Genomic DNA, 12,901 nt, shown 5'->3' on the forward strand with positions numbered 1-12,901 from the left:
AAATTCAAATAATATTTATCCCCTTTTCCTTAATACCACAGAAACATAAAATAAAGTACGACGAATGATCCACAGAATACAAAATAAAATGTATTAAAAACCCAGCACCGTTACACCTAATTATAATAGTTACAGTTGCTATTTATATAGCAGAAAATTACAATAAATTCTTACAAGAATAAAGTACTTTTACTAATATGGCAAAGTTTTCAATGTAGTATTTTTAATTAAATTTCAAGGCCTAATTTCAACATTATTTGCAAATAATCTAACTGAATTCGTTCAAATTCTAAAGACTAGGTGGGCTAAAATGCAATTTTGAAAAATTTATTACGATTAAATTTATAAAAAGTATTGGAGGAAAGAAGATTATACATTTCAATAAAAGTAGTTTTAAAAATTTTAATTTTAGATTGGTTGTTGAGGCAGCAAAAAAATAATTGAACTGTTACAGCCAACCCACAAATGAACTAACACGCTCTTAAAATATAAAATACAGCTTAGAATATAAAAGCACTCCATTGCGGCATCTACATGAGTACTGTTTATTTTCTAATGGTTACTACCTAACGGCACCCATGCGCACGCAAATTACACCGAACATTTCGAACAAACATCTTATGTAATAATTAAACTTAAAAGTTGCCAAAATATCTAACTAGGTCACAATAACCTATAACTATCCTAACATAATCTCGTAAAATACACAAGGACGGTGTAAGTAGACAAAACACATTACTACAAAAAGTACATAAGTAGTTTTATTTGTTTCAGTATTAATACATATATCAGTAGTCCATTCATAAAAGTGTAGAATTATATCAACCTTAATTTTAACACAATAAATAAATTGTATAAAGGCACAATAAGGCACGTATAAGTCAAGATGTTATCACAATCTAATTTATATTAGTAAAATATACAAATCGTCCCCATCAGTAAACATCGAAATGTAGTTCATTAGAATATAGGATTTCCGATAGTCTAGTTTAAAGAATATGGGAAACCTCCCTCTCATGCATGTTTATTGCAATTTTACTTCTTTCATCTACGAAAGAAGGTTTGCAACGATTACTTCTGCTACATGAGCTCCGTTACCCAGAGTTAGAACTTCTTCTTACTTTAAGACTCGCCAATGAAATAGTCATTGCTGTAAATATCGTATTGTCCATTTTTTACATATATTTATATCAACTAAAATTAATTAAATTTATTAAAATAAATTTGTTTGAATAAGAATCTGTTTATATATGTATAAGTCGAGGTATATACTATTAAATAAAGAAAAATGTTACGATTTTGAATGAGTGGACGTTAAGATATATTTAATGCCCGAATATCTTCAGAAACGTTTAAGGTACACGATATTTGTATGTATTAACCAACGCATAATATGGTTATTTTAAACGAGCGAACGAGCCGTACAAATAAACACATTTATGGAATACTTATCATGGAGAACTTCGCATTCATATCTCATTCGATAAATGCCGAGATACGAAAGCCAATTCTGAACAATAAGAGAGCGTGGATCCCTTCGTATATGTGTACGCGATTAATGTTTACGAGTTTGAACAAAAATTACTCTAATCGACTCGGCCAGGTGACAAATATCGCATAAACTTCATACAAAGCACACATAATTCTCCCAACCACCCGATCATAATCACTTACATACGTTCCTATTAACTGTCATTGCTTAGTGAAATATACACCAATACCGTTCGGTCACCGACACTGATGGGATTGGTGTCGATAGTATGATGCGGTAAGTACTCTATGTTTAAAAAGTAATACATATTGTAGACTTTGTAAGCAGCTCCTACAGCCAAGTCAACACGTTTTCTGGCTTGCTGGGTGTCGAGTTTATCAGCGACTGCACGTCGTCCAGTAGTATATCGTTGGTGAATTCTCCCAACTGAAATATAATTTACAGTCTATTATTAATCTCATACAACATTTTAACCACATTAAACTAATATAGGAACTCTAGTAGAGAAGATTTATTTATAAATTATATTTAAAATATAAACCAAACGACGACATTCATACAAATAGTATACGCCGCGCCGGCGGCTAATGTGATTCGCTAGAGCATCACACAAAAGCACTATTTACTTGTAATGAAGGTACCAAGTCGTCGGTGTCGCCTAACGCGATGTCGGCGTCGATGGGGGCGCCGGCCTCGCTGGTGCAGTCCATGCGGTCGTCCATGCCGGCGAGGAAGTCTTCGGGAGTGTGCGGCATGGAGTAGGAGGGCTGCGAGACCGCCATGCCGAGCCCGCTGTCGGCCGACTCCTGCCGCTGGTGGTCCGCGAGGCCCGACAGGAAGGGGTCGAGCGGCAGCTCCGTGCCCGCGCCCGCGCCCGCGCTGCTCGCCAGCGACGACACGATCGACGACGACTGCCGCGCCATCAGTTCTTGCTGGAATTTTAACGCTCACTCATAAACTTCGTATTCGTATGATAATAAATTTCTTTCATTTAACACCACTGGGTACTTATTGCATAATGATGTTGAGAAATATATGAAACCAATTCAGGAAATATAAAGAACAACTATTTGTGTTTGTTGTTCTGTAAGAAATTCTTGTTTTTTTATATAAAAAAAAAAAGTTTATTTATTTTAATACATAGTCTTGCCCTTAAGTATTGTTACAAAGAAAAAACATTTTTTCTATTAAACGTAATATACGTGCTAATATGCTTGTAGTTCATATAGAGAATGAGTGCAGAATGTTAATTTCTTTTTATTATGCATAAAAAAATACATTAAATCAATAAAAAAACATTACACACTACTGTGTATATTTGACACTCTATATTAAATATATTTGACTATTGTCTTTACTAAATGTCAAACACAATAACTAATATGTTCAAACTTATAATTGAAATTAATTATGGTCGAATTTCGACCACTGGGCGACCACTAGTACATATAAAACCATTAAAAATATATAAAGCTTATTCGAAGTGGTCTCCATTGGCTGCATTACAGTCCTTTAAACGTCGAGGCCAGTTATCAATATAAGCACGCCCTCTTTCCTTGAGAAAATTCTTCACTGCCAATCGTATGCATTGTTTTAGGGATTCCAAATTATCAAGGCATTTAGAGAAAGCCATACTCTCTAAAACTGACCGTAAATCATAATCCAGCGGATTAAGATCGAGAGTAGATGACGGCCAGCCTTCAGCTCTGATGAAGTCCGGAACGTTGGTTTCTAACCAAGACTGGGTGGACCGAGCTTTATGACCCGGTGCAGAGTCTTGCTGAAAGAACCATTCTTGGTTATTGAACATGGTGTTGTTGAGTGGCTTAACTTCCGTCTCAAGAATGTTGTCTTGATACACTTGTGTTTGTCTTGATGTTTTGATACCTTTTTCACAAAAATATGGCTCAGCCACTCTTTCATAGCTAACACCCCACCAAACCATCACTGAAGTCGGATAATGGCCACGTTATACTCTGTGGACTAATTGGGAAGCTTGCTTTGAGCATAAATACGGTCATTTTGTTTGTTAAAATATTGCTCAACTGTAAAACACTTCTCATCCGTAAACAAAAATTTTCCGTGACCCTTTGCGTACCGCTTAAGTAGTTGTTTTGGTTTTACCACCGTATTATTTATAAATTATCAGTTAAGAAATGACCAATGTGTCTCTTATTGGCTGCAAGTCCTAAGTCACCTTTCAAAATATGCGACATGGTTCAAAAATTTTTGCTTTCGGACAGGACTTCTTCGAATTATTTCCCTTAATGCCTTGATCGCTTTTTTCGTACAAACACAACGTGTATGGCCATATCTTTTTCTGTCACAAGCATAGGAGGTTTCATTGTACCTATCAATAGCCCGGTACACAAAAATTTGACTAATAGCAAGCGTATGGAGTTTTTAAAAATTGTATTTAGCTCCATGCCCTACTTTGTGTAATGCAATCACAGCGATTCGGTTCTCTTTATCACAATGTATTGGCGCAAAAATAAGAAAACAAATGAACAATTATATAAAATCGACAGATTCCAAATTCAAATGTAATATTTTGTTTATTTTTCATTTTAACAGTATTTATGGCCATATTATGTATAAAAAAAGTGCTAATATACTCCAAATAAAGTTTACTAGGGAAGGTTACATGGTTTATAAAGTTCACACTGCTATTCAGCAGAGCAGGAACCTTAAATTATATCTCATATCTCAGCCGCCTCAGCCTGTAATATCCCACTACTGGACATAGGCCTCTTTCCCCATGTAGGAGAAGGATCAGAGCTTAATCCACCACGCTGCTCCAATGCGGGTTCGCCATATTCCATTCCATTTTGATTAGAAAAAAAAGACTTAAGAACGTTACAATCGCATTACGCTCATGTGTGGATATATCAGAAAAACGTATATCTACGAGTATTATTTTGTATCCCGACTAGCTCTAGCAATTAATAGCGCAAGCAATAATAAAGTACCTGGAGCCGTATCTCCTGCTGGCGTTGCTTGAGCCGCTCACGCTCGAGCTGGAGGGACTGCAGGCGCAACTTCTGCTGGCACACTTGTATTGAAGCGTTGGCCCAGCCACCGCCCGCCGCGCCCGTTGATGGGGTGCGCTGCAAGTGTTGCGCTGAAAATAGAAAGACACGTGTCATCCCACCGCGACCCACGAGCTTCATTTATACACATCCCTATCCTTAAATAAGTTAGAATACTTACGTATTCGAGGATCGAACCAAGACGTCGTCCGCGCGGCGTGGTTGATAAAGTATATTTCCCCCTCTGGCGTCGTGGCCTGTTCCCAGCCGTCTGGCAACGGCCCGAGGGGATCTGTCGTCGTGTTAGTGCTTGTACTCTTCGCTGCTGAAATTAATTAGACGCGTTTGAGTTTTGTAATTAATTGATATAATAATTCTTATTGACAAACGGTATGTAATTTACTCAACAGCGACTAGTTGCAAGCTAGCGGGGAAGAGTTAACTAGCCGCGTATTAGATTCTCGAAGGTAAATTATATGTAGCGACCATCACTACGTGAGATTGTGATATTAAGAATAGTATGATTATAGGAATAACCCTATTAGTAGGAATTAACAAGTGTCAACACTCATTTCCTCGAAGACTTTGTCAATGTACTATAAAGAGTAGTTTTAGTTGCAACCGCGAACACTTTCATTCTAACGATGTAAGGAGAATACAATGAATCACCACGTGCAACGGTTGCAAGGCCAACTCACCCTCGCACATTCACGATCATCTCGCGCTGAGAAGGTATGCAACACGTAACAAATATACGGCCATTCGTAAACAACGACCATTACATAATTAATACACATGGTATATATAGACAATACCGAAAATACAGTGCTAGTAAAAATATGAATTGGTATATAGATTAGAACATAATTATATCATATCGAAATTAATATTTCTTTAAAATAATTAATTCGATAATTTCTTATCCAAAAATGATATTTTAGTTAATGAAATATGTAATAATATTCGACACCATTATAATACAATAATAAATTCAAATACATTGCAGTAAAAATCATACATAAATATTTTAAGAACATTCGCCTACATCACGTACCTAATGTATAAATAATAGCCTTATGTGTAATTAACGATAATTTGTAGTAATTGTTACTCAACGCTGCACTATAACGAGCAATAATAATACTAAGTAAGGCAATATTCAGTGTATTTCGATTACTTTCAAAAAAATGCATAAATAAATGGGGGGGGGACACGTGAACATATAATGCATATTTATCGAATGTTGTATAATTAAGCTGGAATCACAGTAATGATAACGAGTGAAAGATGAAACATTTTATACAAAACATTAACTATAAAGCGTATTGTATCATGAGAAAACTATTTCATATTTGAAAGGTAATATTTTATCGCGACATCAGATTATAAAGAGGAATGCGCTTATAAAAACAGTATTCGCATGTCAGGTGATCTACATACTGGGATTGTTTGCGTATGTAATAAAATGTAGATAAGAGCGTCTCAACAGAAACTCCGTAACTTACTCTATTTAGATCTGGCAGAAGCGCACGCTGCTTTAAAACGTGACTAGAGCACGTATTGAGGTAAACTATCACAAGACAACGCATAAATAAGTCTCCACACGTGACAGTATGGCGTCTTTGATTTAGCTGTCCTTGTTCAGTGTTCGAAGGTGGTTTTGTTTTCGACATATTCAACGGAAATTAAAATTTATTGCAGAGAAAGATAAAGAATAGAGCAAAAACAATTGAAGTTTGTTTTTGTAAGTAGTCGTCTTGAGAATATGAGCCGTGTTTCATTTCATTGCTGCGCTTAAATAATCGTTATACCTTAATGCTATATAATATGTATTCGCGTTCTTTAGTTGTAGTGGGTTCCCGAGGCTTTCTTAGCAAATAACTAAAAATAGATGTGACTTCTTGCCAAAACGACTACGAAAGCAAACCTATTTTTCTTAATTATTTGGACAAAATAAAAAAAATTAAATATTACGTAAACTGTTTACGTGATTGTACGATTTGTAAGAATAAAAGCAAATTATATGCTCTAATTCTAGAGATTATAGTCCTAATATATAAAAAAACAAAAGTTTTAACGCAATTTGTACACCTAGTATAGCAGAAAACGACAAAACAATGATGAAAAAATAAGTAATAGTAGTATGTAAACCATTTAAAGGCAAACGTGTCGCAAGAGCGCTGAAAGCCGCTTGCTGGCGCCGTCAGGGCCGCTGCGCTGGCGCCGACACACCAATGTATTTTCCGAACACCTTTCAACGCTCGTCTCGCATCGACCGACGGAAACAACGCGTTAATTCCCGTCATAAAATCAGTTTTAGAATTCGGGTTATTTACTTGTTTTTATTTTAGTCCCATGATAATTTTAAACGTCTCTTTAAAGCCAATTAGATCACGTGGAAGCAAAATCGAGTAATACTTTTGCTTCTAAAACGTAATTACGTTACGCTCCTTGCACTTATTTTGCTTGAAAAAAGTAACGAGCGAGATAATAATTATCTGCACGATGCAGGATTAATATTAATTAGACGTACTTCACTAGATGATGCATCGCATTCAGCGTGTAACATCCCACAGCTTGGGCATAGGCCTCTTTCTCCATGAAGGAGAACTGGAGCAGGAGGTAATGCATAAGGAAGTAATATTATTTGAGTTTTTAATACATTATTACATATTATGTCGTTATTTAATTGAACTTGGTATTCATAAAAGTTATTACGTAATCCGATATACCGTACTACTTTGGTTTTTCATTATTTGGCTAAAATTATTCAATGTAATCTTATAAATATTATCTTGACTACAATAAATACTCTTATAAAACTAAAACCTTAAAAACCACAAGTAAAATTTGTTACGTTCTTTTAGTTAGTGCATACATATATTATAAGTTTTCTTGATGCTCAAAACTTAGCAATCACAAGTATCAATTGACACTTTTCATTAAGGGAAAGTGTGTACTTATGTACGCACGTAAAAAGTTATACTTCATTGGCTAATTAGCTTCACGTTGCTAACTTCTTCTCCGTTGACTAGCTAACTTCAGGGGTTGTCCGTTTTAAGTGATGGTGTGCGCGCGCATCGTAAAAAAATACCCTCATGATTTTTCCCTAACACGCTAAAAGAAGTATAACTTCAATAAGTTTTCCTTACTCTAATCTTTCATTTCGATAAATTAAAAAGGTACCTGGTGTCGCAGCAGCTATAGTCTGTGGTGCAGCTGACTGCGTGAGTAACGCTTCAGCGCTCTGGTGCTGGACTCCAGCTGTAACTGTCTGGGCTGCTAGAGTTTTACGAGGATCCTCCCACGTTGTCGTCTTTGTTATGTGACTACAAATGAAAAAAAAAAAAACAATTAGTCAAACCTACTTGCAACGAAAGCCTCAATTAAATCTCTACGCATTAAAAACTTTTCTATTTTACAGTTCTTTTGTTCATTCGTATTATTTATGGCATCTTTTGTTTATGTTTTTCATCAATTCTACCAAATGAACCTCATTTTGTACAACTTATGAGCAGCTGAAGTATTGCATAATATTAATGTGCTCCTTAAAATGGTTGTTCAGACGATCGAGACCAATCTTTAAAGACATTACCCAGATAAAAATTTGTATATAAAGTAGGTACATAATCTTACGAAGTCGAGTTTTTATCCGTTATAAAAAAGTACCACATTTGAAAAATGTAAGTTTAACACATCATTATTTAATTTTTATTAGTAACAACTAATAAGTCCTTGATTTATGTGAAGTGCGTTTAAAGAGTCGTTGACTTTATGATGGTGTGAAGTATATTGACAAAACAATAAACAAACCAACTTAACGAACAGCGAAAATACTACAATGTTCAAGGGATCACTAAAACAATGAGAGAAAAAAACAGAACATTTAGATTAAAACAAAGACAAATACTTTACAAACTGAAGGACAAAATATAAAGATCAACAATAACCATACAAATTAAAGCAACAACAAAAAATTGAAAAACATTATTGTTAATTTATTACTAAAGCAGTAAATATGTCAGTTAATGTACCTTCGTCAGTTTGTATATTGTCCATCAACTTAGGTAAGTTGTCTTTGTTTACAACGTAACCATAAAATTTTAAAAATTGTAACTTTCACCGAATAAGCAAGTTTTCAAAGGATCCAGTTATAAACATTGCTCATTTATACCTCATTTTGTCGAAACGAAATTGATATGTTGTTCTTTTAAATAGTTTTATTCACTTTCAATTATTTCTTATTTGGTTTTATAACAAAAATCGCTCTATTAAATGACCTTGTAAACTGAAAGTCCAAGCAATTCAAAGAATTACTAAAATTATATATTTAAAATCTTAATTCAAAGAATATTCGATTTTTTTTTCTAAGGCAGCGAGATAAGGTGTTACGTACATACATTATTTTTTTTCAAAAACGATTTTTTTCTTAATGTATATATTTAAGTACCCTCGTATAAAATTCAAGTCAACCCGGTGATTATTTTAGTGGTTACACGCATATTTTTAAAGACGTGTGCATTTGAAGGTAAAGACCGTAACCTTTACGCTTGCCTAGGACGCTGTCCCATTTATTGTATTTTACCTATGTAAAGTAACAATGCTGTGGGTGTCGTAAGAGGCGACTAAGGGATAACACAGTTCCACTACTACCTTAGCCGACCAATGGCCGGGTAAGCAACCAACTACTGGCTTTGAAATACACAGGCCGAAGACGGACAGCAGCGTCTTCGGTGCGACAAAGCCAGCCCTGCGGTCACCAACCCGCCTGCCCAGCGTGGTGACTATGGGCAAAACACATGAGTTTACGCCATTTTTGGCGTGAACTTATGGAGGCCTATGTCCAGTAGTGGACTGCGAAAAGCTGCTGTGATGATGATGATGAAAGTAAAAATACATTGTTATGGATAAGTCAAAAGGTATCTAGTCAGAACTCATTCAAATTTGAATGGGACTACATGTCAAGCACCAGCTTTCGATTTAAAAAAAAAAGTACAGTACAGTCGAATCTAAACCTAGTCCGTTTTTAAAGTCGGTTAAAAATTAAAGGCCTTTATTTTATCTTTTATTATTTATCTATTACTTCAGTTTAAAAAAATCGTGGATGTAGTAAAGTAACAAAACTTAATTTTTAATAACGGAGAGGCAAACGAACTAGATTTATGACAGGAACTTTTACTTTTGTGAACAAATAAGTACAGTTGCTCATTAAAATATCACGAAAGACGACCGGTCCTACGTACCTGCGTAGCACCGTAAGGTAGCCTCCGGGTGTTCAACGCAGGCAACTTACAATTAAAAGTCTGTTGGTAACAAGCATCATGCGAGTCAAGTCTCCCTACTTAGCGGTCGATGTAACCAATTTGTAGGTAAACCGGACGCGGTGTATGCGCTGTGCGACCTAGTAAATAAACAGTCAGTCCGTGATGAATGACTCTTTTACTTTCTTTCCTCAAAATTAAAGCATTCAAAACCAGAGTTCGCATATTTGGTTTATTATTTTTGTAAAAATTGTAAATTCGTTATTTAAAGGCATGTATAAAAACGCAAATCATATTAGAAAGCAAAGCGCAACTTAGAATGATAAATTTTTATTTATTTAAAAGAATAATAACCCAAAATTTGCACCTGAATAACATAATACCCAGTATACAATTAACTATCACCAAGCACATTAGATATAAAATACATTAAAAGAGAAATGTCTAAAAAGAGAAAGCACTTTTATTGAGACCTCCACATCTCTAGTAAAGAATAGTAATGAATAAAGGTTTATAACATAACAAAAACCAAAGATAAGGAAATTATTTAGCAATAGAAAGCGGACGAGGGCACGACCACGATGAATCGATTTGCTCGGAGCGTTAATGAACTTGGCCGCGCTATCAGCTGTTGTCGATGTCGCGCTAACAAACCGTATTTGCTATTATAAATTTGCACCTGCAACCATACTTTACTTTTTTTTATATTCTTGGCTTTATTGTTCTCTATTAGCAAAATTACCGATTAGTTTATATTTATTACAATAATTTTACATAGTAAAAGACTCGTTTGAGTTTGAAATTAAAGATATATTCGTTACATAATTATATTTTGCGTTAAAAGAAGAAAACATTACATAAATGTATATTGAATAAGTACATGCTAATTACTCTTATTATCTTATCCTACCATATATATTTTAAGCGAACACCAAAGAAGGAATCTCTAGTATATATCGGACCTATGTAATTTGTATTCATAGACCCAAGCAATCATCCCTTCACGTGGTATGATGATAATTATTATTGACGGCGACCACTAACTTGAAGAACAAATCATTGTTTGACGCAACATGTATAGAAAATATGGTACAAAAATAATAGGATAACAAAGAATGACCTTGAGTAAATCTATAAGTGAGATATTTCTTTTTTGTTTTATAACGTAATTTGATTTGGAGGACGTTGTAGACTATAAAATATTACGATTCAACGACTAAAAGGGCAGCAATAATATAAACACTGTCAACATAGGTACCTATTGTTAGAGCAGTGCAGGAAATCAATTCGTTTCGTAATTTAAGAGCATAATAATATCATATTATGAAGATATTACAAACTGCATAATAACGAACGTAATTAATATTCCATCTAAGAGTGATTATTGCGTTTCCACGAAGTAGTTGCTACCACAAGTATGTAAGTACAATTAATAATAATCATTTATAAATTATTCAATTTTACCTTTAACCAAATTATGTCATTTTATAATACGATAATTTATTTCTTTTTACGTGGTTTTGTCTTATTTAAAAGTATGTAAGACCTTATAAAACCCGTCTTTTGGAAAGAAGAATGTTTAATTGATTAATTGAAAACTCTTGTAACAACCCATGGTAAGATGAAAATCTCTTGATGGGTTGAATTGATTCGGAACTTGGACAAATAGGTTGGTTGGCTTAGATGGGAGAAAGCAAAATAGAGCTGGCCGTAAGAGAAACAGCTGACGCTAAGGTCCACGCCCGCATCACGCAGCGTCTGCCCTTGAGCTTTGTTTTTGTCACGAACGAAATACCAAACGACAACCCTTACACAACAACTTTTTTTCATAGAATCAGAATACTGCCAACGCCATCTAGTTTATTTAATACGAATTAGAGTCGGTAATTTTTTTTTTTACTATTGAGTGCTGTTATCGGCCTTTACAGCGTCATCGGGTGGGGTGGCCAAGTACTGAGACCTAGCCGTGAAAGAAAAGGGGAAGATCTTTAGGAGGGCTCGGGATGTCCGTTCGTCCTAAGGATGTCCCCTAGCGCGATCGCACCTCAGCTTAGGACGAAGTCGGTGTGGAGGAAGTTAATATTATTTTTGAAGCGTTGGTTATTGCAGTGATTTGTTATATTTCACCATCGCGATGTAGAATACTATCAGCGCCATCTAGTTTATTTAACCCTTAATTAGGCGCATTAAGAAAATCACACAATTAGTCGCATGGGGTCTCGAGTGACCCCAAAAACAAGATTGATAAAGGAGTGTATGAAATAAATAAAACAATGATTGGATTATATAAAATATTAGTGTTCTTTATTATCTTTAACTTTAATAAACACAAATATAGCTCTGACTTAAAATTTAAACAAAAAATGACAAACTTCTAACTACTCCTAAAACTACATAATTTTTGACTTAGCCGATTCGCTTATTTAAAAAAATAATAATAAGTCTCATTAGCCGATTATTTTTATCTGCAATCGACGCAGTATACTCAAAGTGTTGTTGCGAAACAAATTTACAACACTTATAACATTTGGTTGGCACTTTTTTGTCGTTCTTCCTAGGATACAATGAGCAACGTCCGCGCTTAGATATTGACTGATGCACCGTCTTTTTCATATCATGTGCTTCACGGAGCCATTTTTTTGCTGACGCAGGGACAGAAAGCTGCTAATACGATGCTTTTAGTGACTTTCTATAAGTGCTGCTGCCAATTTAAAAAAAAATCTGTCTTGCATGTGTAATATTCTTATTAGCATTCGATCTGAGTATGATAAATGCGTTGATGCCAGATAACTTTAGAAGATGACAAAATATAGCCAGATTTCTACTTCTCTTCCAAAATTATAACCAGTGCAAAGTTGTTCATTGTATTCGACATCACTTTTGCCACCGATGATTTAGATGATATAACTTGACTATCTGCGAACTCTTCAATTTTACTACCAGAATCATATGGGAACTATTCACAGCGTTGCCGTTTACTAATTTGTTTTCCGAAGCAGAACTAGCAACATCTTGCTCATCGTCGGCTACCTCCAGCCATTCCAATAACTGCCTATTATTAGCCACTTAAAAAATCAATAAACTGAAAATAAAAGAAAAAGTCTGTGAAAATAAACATA

General features: G+C 34.9%; 1 protein-coding gene across 1 annotated transcript in view; it reads right to left on the reverse strand.

The window, feature by feature from the left end:
* Positions 1–1,556: 1,556 nt before the first annotated feature.
* LOC123653875 (transcriptional coactivator YAP1) overlaps positions 1,557–12,901 on the reverse strand; it is a 61,822-nt gene continuing 50,477 nt past the window's right edge. Inside the window, exons 2-7 of the mRNA XM_045589855.1 lie at positions 7,674–7,850; positions 5,576–5,643; positions 4,703–4,846; positions 4,462–4,613; positions 2,119–2,424; positions 1,557–1,918 (exon numbers count right to left, since the gene is read on the reverse strand). Coding sequence (XP_045445811.1) covers positions 1,823–1,918; positions 2,119–2,424; positions 4,462–4,613; positions 4,703–4,846; positions 5,576–5,643; positions 7,674–7,850 — 943 coding nt within the window. The 3' untranslated portion in view covers positions 1,557–1,822. The remainder of the gene's footprint in view (positions 1,919–2,118; positions 2,425–4,461; positions 4,614–4,702; positions 4,847–5,575; positions 5,644–7,673; positions 7,851–12,901) is intronic.

This window comes from Melitaea cinxia, chromosome 1 (genome assembly GCF_905220565.1).
Source record: "Melitaea cinxia chromosome 1, ilMelCinx1.1, whole genome shotgun sequence".
NCBI classification, from domain to species: domain Eukaryota; kingdom Metazoa; phylum Arthropoda; class Insecta; order Lepidoptera; family Nymphalidae; genus Melitaea; species Melitaea cinxia.